At 31.4% G+C, this 16,752-nt stretch overlaps 2 protein-coding genes across 2 annotated transcripts; both read left to right on the forward strand.

Annotated features, from left to right (window-relative positions):
• Window positions 1-4,530: 4,530 nt before the first annotated feature.
• LOC122301830 (zinc finger BED domain-containing protein RICESLEEPER 1-like) lies at window positions 4,531-6,914 on the forward strand. Its single transcript, XM_043113201.1, has 2 exons — window positions 4,531-6,627; window positions 6,882-6,914. Exons 1-2 carry the CDS (start codon window positions 4,531-4,533, stop codon window positions 6,912-6,914), a joined length of 2,130 nt encoding a protein of 709 aa, XP_042969135.1.
• Window positions 6,915-13,413: 6,499 nt separating this feature from the next.
• LOC122300597 (endochitinase EP3-like) lies at window positions 13,414-14,779 on the forward strand. Its single transcript, XM_043111373.1, has 2 exons — window positions 13,414-13,764; window positions 14,253-14,779. Exons 1-2 carry the CDS (start codon window positions 13,470-13,472, stop codon window positions 14,657-14,659), a joined length of 702 nt encoding a protein of 233 aa, XP_042967307.1. The 5' UTR covers window positions 13,414-13,469; the 3' UTR covers window positions 14,660-14,779.
• Window positions 14,780-16,752: the final 1,973 nt, after the last annotated feature.

Genomic DNA, 16,752 nt, shown 5'->3' on the forward strand with positions numbered 1-16,752 from the left:
TGAAGGAGGTTTATGAATTTGTAACAAAAATTAGGGATGCTGTCAGGTATGTGAAATCTTTGCTATCAAGATTTGCCAAGTAGAAGGCTTGTGCGGCAAAAGAAAGATCAATGGAAGGATGATTTACTTGGATGTACTAGATGGAACTCCAATATTTGATGTTGAATATCGCTGAAAATCATAAACAAGCATTTGAAAAATATGTGTTTGTGAACGAACAATTCGTGAACCTCACTAGTTATAATTGGAAAAATGCACGGATTTTTGTGAAGTTGCTAAAATTTTTTTATGACGTTACATTGAAAATTTCAAATTCTTTGTATGTGACGGCTAATTTATATTTTGAGCAACTTTGCACAATTGAATATGCACTAAATGATATGTGCTTGAATAATGATATTATCACTAGTATTATGAGCATAAATATGAGAAGAAAGTATGAAAAGTATTGTCACTACAAGAAATTTAATTTTTAGGAATGAAATTTGTTTATTTCGTCCCTAAAAATACTTTTCAGAGAGGAAATTTAAATTTTGTCTCAAAACATGGAAAACCTTATAAATCCGTTTGAACTAATACATATTAGTTCGAATCAGAGATTCTGGGACGAATTAGATTGTCTCCAAAAATCTAAACCGTTCGAACTAATAAAATTTAATTCAAACAGATAATTAATCTATTCGAATGCAAAATAATTGGTTCGAATGAGTATTACCTTATTCGAACGGTATTATTTAATTGAAAAGATATATTGTTAAAATTATAATAATACATATTTTTTATATTAATTTTTAATCATTTTCAAAGTAAATAAAAATGTTTATATATTATATATCATGATTTAAAATGAATTAAAATATTTACGAATTCATAAATTAATTTTATGTAATTAATTTAAAAATATTTTAGTTAAATAAATATTACTTTAAAGATAATGTCATTTTTTCAATTATTGTGAATATTAAGTATAATGAGAAGAAAATATAATTAACAATAAAGAGGCTAGCAAATACTAAAAATAAAAACCATACATTAATTACATCCCCAAAAAGAGTTAGACGTTCTATACAACATAAAAAAATAATAATAATAACTAACAATATATATATTTATTAAGTAAATCAAAATACTCCTATAAGGTATGTAAGTATCATTCCAGGTCCTTAAACTTCTCCATGATGGATTGAATGAAGTCCCTCAATATAAATAACAATAAGGGCTACCAAATATCATCTTTAATTCAAATGATTAAAATTCAATTCGAATGGCCGAAAATTTCATTCGAATGAAATTTAAAGTCATTTGAATGACCATAAAATTCATTCGAATGACCTCATAAAACTTCATTCGAATGACCTTGAATTTCATTTGAATGGAATTTAGGCTCATTTGAATGGAATTGAGTCCAACAGACATGACTGAGTCGACTCAGCCCCGAATCTACAAACTAGTTTTTTACCATAATCCAAGATTTTAATCGGTAGAAATGATTTAGGAGTAAAGCCCCATCATTTCTACCGATTACTTTTGTGTCATTTGGCCCCAAAACAACAAAAGGGGGTCGGAGAAGAAACTGTATCGCGGCATATATAACATAATTTTGTTCGAACGGAAATAGTATAAGTTCAAACGGAAAAGGTATAAGTTCGAATGAATTATATAATAATTCATAAAAAATATATATAAGTACAAGAGGTAAAACAATACGTTTTATATTACTAATATTAATACTAATAACAACTTTCTGGACTAGTATATATAATATATATTAGATATCTATATTATATAGTATAGAGTATTTAATTAGTTACTTATATATATTGTAAGTAACTAATATATATATATATATAGAATAGTATATATATTATGCATTAGATGAGTATAAAATAGTATTGTGTAAAGCATTGCATTATAAAGTAATATACTAAGTATATAGTAAAACATTGCATTAAATATAAGTATAAAATACATATATCTAATATATTTAGTTTGTATATTAGTAATAAACCAAGTACTTAGAATATATTAGAAAGTATTATAGTACTATTAGTTTTCATATATTTATGCTATCTATATTATAATATCACTAAGTATTATACTTATAGTGATACTAATTATAAGTATAACACTATTAGTGATACTAAATAAAATATTATAATATTATAGATTGGTAAGAAACTTAGTATCATGCTATTAGTGACACTTAGTATTATATAGTGTATATAATTTTTACATATACTAATAATAATATTGAAAATATTATTTGTATATTTATATATTTCTAGAATTATCTATTCGAACGAATATAAAAGAGTTCGAATAGAGATAAATAGGGCCGCAAATGAACAGAGCTGCTCGTGAACAATTCGAGATCGATTCGTATAAATTCGACTCAGACTCGGTTCATTTAATAAATGAGTTGTTTGTGAACAATAATATTAGCTCGAATATTAAACGAGCAAAAATCGTATAATCTCGACTCGATTCGGTTTAGGCTCGTGAACAATATTCGTATAAACTCAATTCAACTCGTTTTGAGCTCGTCACAGTACTCGTAATATTTATACATATATATATATATATATATTAATATATATTTACATATATACTTACATGTATTCTTTTATTATATATATTTTATACTTATACATATATTATTTTTTATACTTTATATATGTTAAGTAATATATATATATAAAATAATATATGTTGTTAGTTTAAGTTTATGTATAATTAACATGTTTTAGTATTTTACAATAATAATGTATTATTGTAATTAAATGTTTATAAAAATAAACAACTCTAATTGATTGCAACACTTTCTTAACTAATCATATTTTGATTATTTGGCTATATTTAATATTATATTAAGGATAATTGAATACTTTAATATTAAATTAATAGCTTTATTATGTAATTTTTTAAATGACTTTAATGTATTAGGCATTCTTGATGCCATATGCATTTTTATTTATTTCACTATTAGTAGTGACTAGTAGTGAAATTTTTTAATTTTTTAATTTTTTTCTTAGTGATTAAAAATAATAAAAAAATACTTGACAAAAATAAAAATTTTAATTACATTTTAGTTTATAATTCATGACTCTATAGAAAAATAAAATAGTACAATCTCAAATATATTAGAATATTTTTCCTTTTCCTTTTAGACTGTTTAGCACCTAGCGGGTTTAGTTTGTTTATTTCCCTTATTTTGAATTTTGGTTATTTGCACGGTGCTGTTCCCCAACAGCTCCTTGGTGGGACGTTTACGGCTTGAGAAGATGGATAGCCGTCGAGCTTCTCAGAAGTCAGACTGCAAAGCGAGAAAGCGTGCCATCTACAGACTTGAAATGTTCCAAACTTCCACGGTTCCAAACTCCAGTTCCTCAGCTCATCAAGCAAGCACGGTTCCAGTTCCAGTTCCAGTTCCTCTGTTTCTTCGGTAGTTTTTGGATTGGTAAGAGGTACTGCTCTGTTTTAAGATGAAGGCTGAAGCTAACACAGTTACACAAACATCTCTGTGTGATAGTGCTCTGTTTTAAGATGAAGCTCACACGTAGGATGCTCTGTTTCGATTTCCTCTTTTCCCTTTATATTTCTTCCTCATTAATCTGATTTCCAGTGAAATATATCTAAGGAAAACAAAAGCAGGGGGTTTTGAAGCAGCGGATTCATCTTCTTTTGTAGATTGAGTGATCTTCTTCTTATTCTTTTCATCATCAACCGGAGCCAAAGCCAAGAGCCAAATCGTCTTAGAGGTAGAGCTTTTCTGATGGTGGCTGTTGGGCTTTGAAGAAGTAGAGCTTTCTTGTGGGGGCTACTGAGCTGCATACTTCACAGGTTTGAGAATGGCATAAGGAGATTTTTTTTTTTTTTTAACTCATCCATTGTTATGCGTTGGCAAATTAAGAAGGTTCATAGATGTCTGATCTTTCTTAAGTTAACAAATTTTCATTTTGTTTTAAGATTCTTAAGTTGGTATTTGATAATTCTTATAGCTTTACCTTTTCCATAATGATAAAACATTTGGATTTGCTTCTGCTGTTGTGAAGTTGGGGGGGAGATCTGGAACATTGGCTCGAGCGAAGTGTCAAGCGAAGGTTTGCCGACACATTCTATCTGAGTTCGCTCGAGCACAGTGTCGAGCGCGTGTCGAGCGTTCAATTCTGCCTGAGTTCGCTCGAGCGCAGTGTCGAGCGCGTGTCGAGCGTTCAACTCTGCCTGAGTTCGCTCGAGCACAGTGTCGAGCGCGTGTCGAGCGTTCAACTCTACTTGAGTTCGCTCAAGCTCAGTGTCGAGCGAGTGTCGAGCGATTTAACTGCGCTCAAGCGAACTCAGGCAGAGTTGAATGCTCGACATGCACTCGACACTGCGCTCGAGCGCCCTGTTAAGCGAAGACATCTGTTTTTATTTTTATTTTTATTTTTTTACTCTAGCTATTTGTAGCTACATTTTCTTCTTAAAAAAATATTAATCTGCAATATTTGTGTCTAACATTGCCACTACTTGTCTAAAATTTTTTGTTTAGACATGTCTGAACAAGTACCAACTGTTAAATGCTCATCTGCAAGTCTACTGGTAGAGATTGAAGTTGATGGTATTACTGGTAGAGAAGAATTTAATGCTATAGAGTGTGATAGTAATGATGGGAATAATGAAGTTGATGGTATTATTGGTGGAGAAGAAAACCCAAGTGCCCCTATAGATCCCCAAAAATATGCATACCAAAGGAAGCCTAGGAAGAAAACTTCTGCAGTTTGGAAAGATTTTAAAATAGTGGAGAAGAATGGTGTCAAGAAAGCTGAGTGTAACTTTTGCAAAGATCTCTTGTCTATTTCTTCATCAGGTTCTACAACTCACTTTCATAGGCACTTGACTAGTTATCTCCCACACATAGCTGCTTCTAAGAGACAAAAGGTTTTGACTATTGACATGAAGGGTTCTGAATGTGTGAATCTTGTAAAAAATTTCTCGTATGATATGAAAAAGGTAAGAGAACTAGCTTCTCACATGATACTTTATCACGAGTATCCTTTTTCCATGATGGAACATGTGGTGTTTAATAAATTTATGAGAGCTAATACTCCTTATTGGCAAAAAATAAGTCGTACTACAGCTAGAAATGATTGTCAATCCACTTATGAGATTGAGAAAAAGAAGTTGAAGACAATATTGAGAGGTGTGAATAAAGTCAGTATAACAACCGACATGTGGACTTCAGGTCAAAAGATCTCATATATGGTTATTACCTGTCATTTTGTTGATCCTGATTGGCATTTACAAAAAAGAGTCTTAAATTTTTGTAATGTCCCACCACCACACAACGGGGTTATTATTGCTGATGCTCTTCAAAAGTGTTTCATTGATTGGGGAATTGAGAACAAAGTATCTACAATAACAGTGGACAATGCTAGATATAATGATGTAGCTTTAAGGGTTCTCAAAGATGTTTTCAGTTTGAAAAAGAAGTTATCTATCGGGGGGCAGCTTTTTCATGTGCGTTGTTGCGCACATATAACAAATTTATTGGTCAAAGATGGACTAAGTGAGATTGGTAAAATTGTCGACTGTGTTCGAGAAGGGGTGAAGTACTTGGTTGCATCAGAAGCTCGTATCAAGCAGTTTAGTGATATTGCAAAACAATTGCAATTACCAAGCAAGAAACTTTTTTTGGATGTTCCTACCAAATGGAATAGCACTTATCTAATGCTAGCTGCAGCCTTAGAGTTTAGGGAAGTCTTTCCGAGATATGGAGATAGAGATCAAGGCTTTAATTATGTTCCAAGTGTTGAGGATTGGACCAAAGTGGAAAATGTCTGTCAAATTTTGTCAGTTTTTAATGAGGTTACAAACATTATCTCAGGAACTGAGTATCCAACTGCTAACTTATTCCTTCCTGAGGTATGGAGAATAAAAGAGGTGTTGAACAAGAAGTCTCTTGACCTAAATGATTACATACGAGCAATGGTTGTGAAGATGAATACAAAATTTGATAAATATTGGGGGGAATGTAATTTGCTTATGGCAGTGGCTGCTGTTTTGGATCCAAGGTTCAAGATGATGCTAGTTCAATTTTGTTTTCCAGTAATTTATTCAGAACCCGAAGCCACTAAAAACATAGACACCATCTTGAGAATCTTATATGAGCTGTATGATGAGTATGCTGAAGATTATAATTTAGCTAATGTGGAGTCGAGTGGACATGAAAATGCTCGAGACATAGGTTCTTCTTGTAGTGGCTCTATCAATGTTGTGGGGAAGAATGTGATGAGTGGCAAGTCTATATTTGAATCATTCGTTAGAAGGAATGATACCATTCGTCCAGTGAAATCTGATTTGGATGTTTATTTAGAGGAAGGTGTCTATATTTGTAGTGAGGATTCGGATTTACATTTTGATGCCTTGGAGTGGTGGAAGGTTAATGATCTAAAATACCACATTTTATCTAAGATGGCACGTGATATTTTGTCAATTCCAATTACTACAGTGGCTTCAGAATCTACATTTAGTGCTGGTGGTACAGTAATTGATCCTTATCGTGCATCAATGTCTGTTGAAACTGTAGAAATGCTATTATGTGGGGCTGACTGGGTTCGGGTACTTCATGGTTTGAAAAAATCATCGAATGTAAGTATAATTTTATTTAATGATTTTTTATTGCCATCTATAACTTGTCTTAACTTATTGAGAACTTGTCTTAACTAATTTTTTCTTACATTTTCTAGAGAGAAGAACCAACTTATGAGGAGATTTTACTGCCTTGATGGGGAATCAAGTGACAAGTTGTATATTTTTGCCTTTTAGTATAATGCTATTTATTTTTGAATTGTTATTTTGTTATATTATGTTGCTAATTATATCGTGTGTGTTTTGCATTATAGGTTGATGGTGATTGGCATTTGGCTAGTTTTTAATCTCTTTTTCTTTTTGTGAATTGACCTAGTAGAAATACTACAAGGAACAATGATAGAACATGTTATTTAAGACAAAAGTTGTAATTATTTTTGTGGATCAAACTTATTGACTCATTGGAGGTTGGAGGCTTGAAGCTGTCCAACTAGACAAGGTTGGGAATTTGGGATTTTTTGGAAGCTTGGATCTAGGTGATTTTATTAATTGAATATCTGAGTTACTTGAATTGCAGCCCTAGTTTTTTGTAAAAGTATAATTGTGTTGAATGGAGAAATATGGATAATTATAAGAAGGTATTTTGTAGTGTTTCTTTTTGTACTTGGTGATCAAAGAAATGGAATTTATTATTTGATAGAGATTTGTAAACAAAGGTAAGTGGGCTTGTTTTTTAATATTTCGTCTAATTTTTAATCAAATTTCTGAATGTGTGCCATGGAGGCTTTGATATTGTTCTATCAATCTACTAATTTATTTGTAATAATTTTTTGTTTATTATTATTTGTCAAGCTCTAAAGCTACTAAGAACTAAGTCATTGAATTGTGTTATATTTGTAATGGGCATTATTTGTAAGTTTGTAAACTTTTGAAGCTACTTAGTTTATTCTTTTAGTAAATTTGCTGGAAATTGTAACTGTAATTAGTGATTTATCATTTGAAATTATAATTTATTATTTTTGTAAGTTTGCTAGATTTTGTAATTGTAATTAGTGATCTACCATTTTAAATAGTAATTTATTGTGATACGATATCTTATATGTTGGAATTATTATTTTACCTATTTGTAAGTTTTAATTATATTATGGTAAGTGATGAATCATTGATTTATGTCTAATAACCATTAAGAACTCAATTTAATATATGTTATCATAATTCTAGTTAAAGTTCATTAGGAGAAATAATCTCATTTTTACTTCAGCCAACAAAAATAAAAAACAAAAAATTGTGGGTCTGATTTAAATCGAGCTCGAGTCGAGCTACTCGAGCTCGTATCAACTCGAGTATTTTTTGTACTCGAGTTCGAGTCGAGTTCGATCAGAATTTTCACTAGACGAGTCGAGCTCGATCAGAAATTCTCAATCTTTTTCGAGCTCGAGTCGAGTTCGAGTAGATATATATGCTAAACGAGCTTTTGACCCCTTGTTTGAATTCGACTCGATTCGGTTCGTTTGCAACCCTACCCACCACTTACTAGCTCCCCGTGTGATTCACCTGCCAACAATGGTGGGCCAACATCACCAGAACCAGAACAAGCTATTTTATCACTGTATATCTTTTAAATAAAATAATTTAATTAAAATATATGTTTTAATTTTTGTATATATAGCTGTTGTAAACCAGTACCGAGTTAGAGGCATTACGAGAGGTGTCTACATAGAGAAAGTAAGGAAAGTGGGTAAATATATTTTTGTAAGTTTAAGTTTATTAATTCCATTTTCTAAATATATTTTTGTTATCTAGACTAATTTTAATATTTTTCGTTTTGTAGGACAAGATGATATCTCTTAAAGAAACTACTGCGGATCCATCTGATGAATCATCTGTCAACGATGCTTAAATCTTTTCTCAAATTCTTGGATCACGTTCTGAATATTTGAGGGGATTAGGAAGTTGTGTGAAGCCATCCTCAATATTTTCATCCTCTTCTAAAGGCAGATTGAATGACGACAACACTAAGAAGTTAGAGGAAAATGCACTTGAGATAGAACGATTAAGGTCGAAGGAAAAAAGAGTTGTTGACCCAATTAGATCAAGCAGCATATTTAGAGGCAAGATTAGAAGAGATGTTACAATTAAATAACTAAAAAATGTTTGAACAATTCCATTCAATGATGTCCCAAAACCACATATCACCACTACCACCACAGTCATAATTCATTTAATTTTTTTAATTGCATTTATTTATGATGTTTGTAAATATTTGAACAATTGATGTATATAGATTACAATTTGTATTAGTATGTTCTTTTTAATTAAATTTCATTTTGTTTGATCAATATCGTTCGAACTTCAAATAACCTGTTTGAATGGTAAATTATCATTTATGCATACATTCGAACAAAAACATATCCATTCGAGTAAAAAAAAATCCATTCGAATGTATCAGAAAATACAATCTGTGCGTTCATTTGAACAATTAAATACTCATTCGAATAATGTTATTTTTCAAAACTCTGTTCAAATAGAAGATTTTCGTAATAGATTTTCTGTTCAAACAGTTAATATTTTTCTTTGAACAAAAGTCACTTAAAATGTGTTAGTTCAAATGACTTTAGTCAGATATGGTTATTGGTTTGAATTAACATTTTATGTTGTTCGAACAAAAATTTTTTCATTCGAACTTGATTCTGAGACTACATTTTTTTGTCTAAAAAAAAAAAAAATTCCGTTCGAACGGTTTCGACTGGTTTTGCCCAATTTCATTTCTAAAAGTACTTTTTGGAGATGAAAATCAATTTTTGTTTCCGAAAAGTTTTTGAGACAGACTTTCTGAGACAAAATAAAGACAAAAATTTTTCATCTCCAAAAACTTCTTGGGACGAAATTCAGATTTTTTGAGACAATTTTTTGTCTCAAAACTAATTCTCTTGTAGTGTGTGATAGTACAAATAGGTTTGACTTGATGATATATGTTGCTTTTAAACTTGATCTATGATATAAAATGATGGTAATGAAGTTTTGGTTGCAAAGGTGCGAAGGGTATGAGTTGGTAGATAAGGTAGAGGATATGGTTAAACTCATTTTAGGTAGCCTGATTGAGCAGTATAACACATTTCATGTGACTGGTGGGGAGAGTTCTAATGTGGCTCAAGGGAGGCCAAGCACTACTAATACAAATATTGATAATGAGCCGGCATTGCCTCCAACTAAATTTCAGATCATGTTCACCAAATAACTTGAGGAGTAGGGTGTTATGAAGTTTAGATCGGAGCTATAAAGATATTTGTTTGAGGTGTGTGTAAAAGACTTGCTTGGTTTTGATGTCTTACAAGGGTGGAGAGTTAATACCGCCAATTAATTATCCTATCCTTACTGAGGTAACACGTGATATGTTAGCCACTCCAATTTTTATTGTTATCTCAGAATCTGTATTCAGTACTGAAGGACGCATATTGGATCATTTTAGGAGTTCATTATTTCTAAGAACTGTCGAAGCATTCGTTTGCATCCAAAATCGGTTAAAGGGCAAACCAGTCGACATTCAGAAGTTGGAACTACATATAATCGATGGACCCTAGAAGTAAGTTTGAAACTTGAAACATATTTTTTTTAATATCTATCAAAATTAATTTTTAATAATTTTTTAGATGGTCATCTAGTTTTATCTTCAATTGAGGCTGATCATTTTATTTTTTTCAACATTTTTTCTTGAAAAAATTATAATAGAATATAACATTTTAGATAATAAATTTTTTTTTTCAGTATTATACTTTTATTGAATAAAATTTATTAATATAGATTTTTGTTTAAAAGTAAAATAAAAAAGCCGAAGTTGTAATATTGAACCGGATTTTCGGGTTGTAAAAACCCATTTCATTGTTTTTGTTTTGTTGACTGGGAAACGATCGAAGAGCCGACGCTTGTGAAGATATCGGATATGATCAAATCCTAGTCTTTTGACTTCGAGAAATTTAAAACAAGCAAGCTGGCTGCTAGGTACATGATGCTAATTGAGGGTTGGGACTCGACGATGAAAGTAGCCATATTGTCAGAAACGTACAAAGACTTGCACGCAGCATTCATATTGTATATTAATATCATTAGCAGTCCTCTTGATTTTTGACTAGCTAGCTAGGAGCAGCCTGCACGCCAGCCAGAGTTTTCCTTTTGCGCCTAAGGACTTGCGTTAATCATGTTGACTATTAATTAGAGACACTTTTCACCCCGCGAGTTACTGGAATTTAATTTCATATATAGATCATTAATATTGAATGTATGTGAATATTATAGGTGTATTTTAGGAAGTGAGAAGAGGTGATTTTAAATAAAAATTAAAAGTTAAATAAAATATTGTTAAAATATTATTATTATTTTAAAATTTAAAAAATTGAATTGTTTATTATATTTTGTATGAAAATTAATTGAAAAAATTAAAACGATGAGATGAAATCGTTTCTATATCTAAATTATGATCATATCAAAATCATGTGGTCTGCAATATATATATTTATACATGCTAAATTCGTGACAATTAATTAATTGGCACTAGAAGATTTAGGCGTTGATGGAGGAGGAGCTAGGGATACCACCATCACTATGTGTATATATGTGTGTATATATATATATAGGAGCATTAATGCTAAATTTACAAATGGATTTTATAAAAATAACTTTTAAATTAACATGATTTGATATGTTAAATTTATTTTACAGTAAAATATCTTTATAATTTGATCAAAATAAAAAGACTAGCCGCCTCCTTAGTCAAGTTTTGAAGTTTCTAGAATAATAGTTTTATAGCTTCAAAACTTGACTAATGAGGCGGCTAGTCGATTTTTCTATTTTGGCTAAGCCAATATTAGTTGAAATGCTATCAACGGAAAGACTATATAGCGGATAAAATGCATTGATCTTTTCCTAACATATAATTAATCCAAGGCGATCGAGGACATAAAGAGGAAGCTTTTTATCTAAATTTTGACTAAGGAATGCATTTTAGCTTTTGCCTAATGTCAATTCCCTAAACGATAAAGCACTAGCTTGTAATTGATTGGTTGAGTAGAAACCGATCGATCGAAACTCTGACTTTTGAGGGGGAAAGAGAGAAGAAATCAGCAATGCATGGGTGGGACTGCCACGAGTACTTCTTGTGAAAAACTTAAAAAAGATGCATTACTTTTTGGGCCATCGAGTACTACTTAATTATTAGAAGGGAAGTAGGGACAATGATCGACGTGACCCTTCGAAAATGGACCACTTCAACTAATTATTAAGATTTGGCAATTTGGGACTTGAATATATAATAACAATGTTACAAGTTCTAATTTTCAAATTTATTTATATATACTTTTAGGCATATATAAGAGTAATAATATAAAAATATTTTTTATAATCACTTTTTAAAATGAAGCTATATAAATATATATGTAAAATAACTTTATTTTTGTACATTATTAATTAGGGGTGATAATTCGTATTTTCAGATCGTGTTCAATTATTCATGTCAAGTTATAGGCATTTGATAATATCGATCAACCCAAACCTGGCTTATTAAGTTAAACGTGTCAAATTTTAAAACTCTAATCCGTTCTATTTAAATAACAGATCATGTTGTGTTATTCGTTTTGACTATTTTATCACACACTACCATCATATTTTCATCCCATTATATAAGATATAACATATTTATTATCATTAGATAATCTATTGGTGATAAATAGATCATCTATCTCTTGGTGATAAATATGACACATCTTACATAGTGGAATGAAAATAGAATAACAATATGCTGTTTAGCATTACTCAATAATTAATTAGAAATAACTCAATATGACACAACTAATTTCAATCTGTTTAATGTAAATGAGTTGAACTAATACGCATAACCCATTTGACAAGATTGTTTAGTAGCCTCAATATTTAAAAAAGAAAATAGGAGAATATACTAACAAAAAATATCAATATTTATCATATTTTAACATATAATGAAATCAATATTACAAACCCTACAATAACAAATATAAGTATATGTCCAGAATTATAATTTCAATAATAAAAATATAAGCATATTGACAAATACTAATATTACAACTCAAAAATATAAATAAAATTATAATTTTGAAATAAATCTAAATGGGTTATGCAGGTTGATAATGGGTTAAGTGGGTTGATACATTATTTACCTATTTATTAATCGTGTCTTAATGAATCAGTCCGTTTTGATCACCCAACTCATTTATATCAAACACAAATATGCTAATTTCATTTTATTTTCATGTCACGACTATATTACCACCCCTATTATTAAGCTACAAAAATATATCTTATTTACAACATAGTTGTATAGATAGTTATAAAAAGGGTTGTACCTATGCGTATTTTTCGATACATGATATATAGACGTTTTGACTTTTCTTGATCTTTCTTGCATATATAGTTGCTTAATTCAGTTTTAATTTATGGCCGGCCATGCATGCACGGACCACCAACTAGCTAGGCTAGAGAAATGAAAACCATATATATATATATATATATAATAGATGGGCACATCTGATTAATGAAACTTTTCAACAATTTTTAATTAAGGGATTGACGAAATACTTGTTCACAAGAATATGATTCAACAAATTTAATTAATTACAGCCTGTTATAATTCTAGATGAATCATCGGTACTCAAAAGTCCAGCAACAAGACTCATATCATACACGCCTTCTGGGAGTCATGATAACGATATCATTGAATTGAAACTATCTAAGCTACATGGTTTACCGATCAACTTGCTGCATGCGAGTTAGCTAGCTAGCTGCACTACTACTAGCTATAAATATCAAACAAATACTTCCCATTTGATCTCACACAATCAGCTTGTTCAAAATATTCTTCTTTCTAACCTTCCCAGATGGCTGCACTCACCTTGAAAAAGAATCTACTAACCTTTGTTCTAGTTGTAATCTTAGCAGGAGCACTTTTCTCCGGCAATGTTGAGGGTCAAACCGTGGCCGATATTGTGACGGATGATTTCTTTAATGGGATACTAAATCAGGCGAGTGGAGATTGTCCAGGAAAGAGCTTCTACACAAGAGCTGCCTTCCTTAGTGCTCTTAGTTCGTATAATCAATTCGGGTCTGGTTCTGCTGAAGAGTCCAAGCGTGAGGTTGCTGCTTTCTTTGCTAATGTTGCACATGAGACAGGATGTAAGATCTCTCTCTCTCTCTCTCTCTGTGAGAGACTTTTTATAACGAGTTGGATATCATGATCACATAATAATACAACCTTATGCACCAAATCAACCGCATGATATCCGGTTGATATTTTATTGATGTCATGATCATTTGGAGCATCTAATTACTAATTAACATAATAATATTGCACATATAACTTTACATTTATATACTTTTTTTCTTAAATCTTAATGAAAACACTAACTTTCTATGAATGAATTCACAAAATATTTAAATGGAAAGTGTATCTTTAATTTACTTTTAAGCTCACATACATATGTATATATATATATATATATAATATCATTAATCGGAATAGATCATATATATACCGGTTAATTTATAGCATTCTTGTCCATTACTAGCTATGGTTATATTGTATGTATATATATTAGATTTTAATTCGACAATATATTCACAGCTTGAAATTAAATTAAAGCAAATTGTTTATATTTGGGCAGCTTTGTGCTACATAGAAGAGATAAACGGTGCCTCGCAAGACTATTGTGATGAGAGCAATACACAGTATCCATGCAACCCTGATAAGAAATACTATGGTCGTGGACCACTTCAACTAACTTGGAATTACAACTATGGAGCTGCTGGAAATAGCATTGGAGTTGATTTATTAAACTCTCCTGAAACTGTAGCCACAGACCCTGTTATTTCATTTAAGACAGCCTTATGGTTTTGGATGACCAATGTTCACCAAGTCCTAAACCAAGGGTTTGGTGCAACCATTCGAGCCATTAACGGTGCAATTGAATGCAATGGAGGAAACTCTGGTGCTGTCCAATCTCGTATCCAATATTACACTCAGTATTGCGACCAACTCGGTGTTGCTCCTGGTGATAATCTCAGTTGCTAAAAGGATCGTGTCTGTGGCTAATTAGTAAACTTAATCAATGTATGAAATAAAATGAAACAAAGAGTGCCAATTACTAATTAAGTTGGCAAAATTAATTAAAGAGTACTATTGTTGTTATTATTATTTGCTTCAATTAATTCCACTGCATCTCATGCATGTTAATTAGTCGTATAAATTTTATGGTCATGATCATGGTTGCTCGCTCTAGTGATCCGTACGCGCGATATTATTTTATTGTTTATATTTTTATGTTTTGCTTTTATATATCCAAACCGAAGCAAACTGGAAATGTTAGCTCGAGAACTCCATATATGCAATATCTAAACCATATACTAAAAACTCCATGATCGATAAATGAGGAATTAGATAGAGATGGAAGGTACCTAATAGATCAGAATCTACGAAATTGATCGTGTGAAGGATAAACAATATTGCCAGAGATCTTGGAATGTGCCCACGCAATATTGATCGTGTGAAGGATAAACAAATTGGTTTGGATTAATCCATAAACAAAGCTAGCTCGTAGGGTTTTAAAGCTTGAATCCAAACCAAATATATATGCCAAACTCTTTTAAAAACCTCAAAAAAGACTGGTTTTGCTAGTAACGGGATATATTAATGAAAAATCCACTGTCGATCACGCAATTAATGTTGCAAATTAACCAGTCGGTTTAAATAACACTACAAGAAATCATATTTTTCCCAGCGAGTTTATAATCGCCGCAAAATAAAACGCTGCCATATATATACATTTGGCTGCGATTAGAAACACGCCGAGCAGTTCTAAAAATAAGCTGGCGCCTTCTAATTAAAAGCTTTTTAGCGGCGATTATAAGAGGCTTTTACAACGACAATCCGCGCCGCAACTTTTATTTTCCGGTATTCTTAGTGGGTGTCATTTAAATGAGAACTCATTGGTCTCATTTAAATGAGACCTTTGTAGGAATACTGGGCTATTAAAATTTCTGATTTTTAGGATTTTCCAGCGATTTTTCAATCGCCGCCAAAAACTTACAAAGCAGAATAAATAAAATTGCAAAAAAATAAATTGCAGGTAATTCAATTTCCGGCGATATTAAAATCACTGGTAAATAGTTTAATGCCACTATTTTAACACCCAGCGATTAGGACATCGCTGCTATATCAACTTCCAGCGATTTCTCAAACGCTGGGATATAAATCACCAAACGATATTTTAGATACCGGCGTTTTTATACTCGCCGTTACATTATTTAACAGCGAATTATTTATCGCCATTCTATATGTTAAAAAGGGCAAGTTATTTTGCGGCGTTTACAAAATCGCCGGAACATAGATTACTGTTCGGAAATTTATTTCCCGGCGTTTTATAAATCGCTGTTAAATAAACTAGCGGCGAGTCTTAAAACGCCGGTAAATAACTTCATAATCTTGCTATAGACACCGGCGTTAAACAAATCGCTGTAAAATCATTTAACGGCGATTTATAAAACGCCGCCAATTAATATTCCGGCGATTTGGAAAACGCCGGTATCTAATTTTCATGGTGTAATGGATATACCGGCGTTTGTGAAATCGCTGCCTATTGATTTAACAGCGATTTCGTAAACGCCGGTATATAATTTATCCGTTTTAGAAATATATTCCGGCGATAAATAATTCGCCGTTAAATTATTTCGCAGCGATTATGAAAACGCCGGTATCTAAATAATATATTTTCCGGCGTTTTATTGATCACCGTTAAATTATTTACCGGCGTTTCTGGAAACGCCGGTATGTAGTTCTAATATTTTAACTATTTAGCGGCGAGTATAAAATTGCTGCCAAATAGTGAACATTCTGCGGCGATTTTAGAATTTCGCTGCAGTATAGATAAGTGGCTTAATACTAACGGCGATTATCCGGCGATTATATAATCGCTGGTAAATAGATTTGCCGGTGAATTTTTAATTTTTTGCAGCGATTTAAAATCGCCGGAAAAAGTGCTTTTTCTTGTAGTGTAACCGAGAATCTTACTAGATTATTGCAGGTTTTTAAATAGTCTCAAGTTAAGTACCAAAATTAAATATCCTTAGTACCATCACTACAAATATATATTACAAGCTTGACTTTAC

Source organism: Carya illinoinensis, chromosome 2 (genome assembly GCF_018687715.1).
Source record: "Carya illinoinensis cultivar Pawnee chromosome 2, C.illinoinensisPawnee_v1, whole genome shotgun sequence".
Classification (NCBI taxonomy): domain Eukaryota; kingdom Viridiplantae; phylum Streptophyta; class Magnoliopsida; order Fagales; family Juglandaceae; genus Carya; species Carya illinoinensis.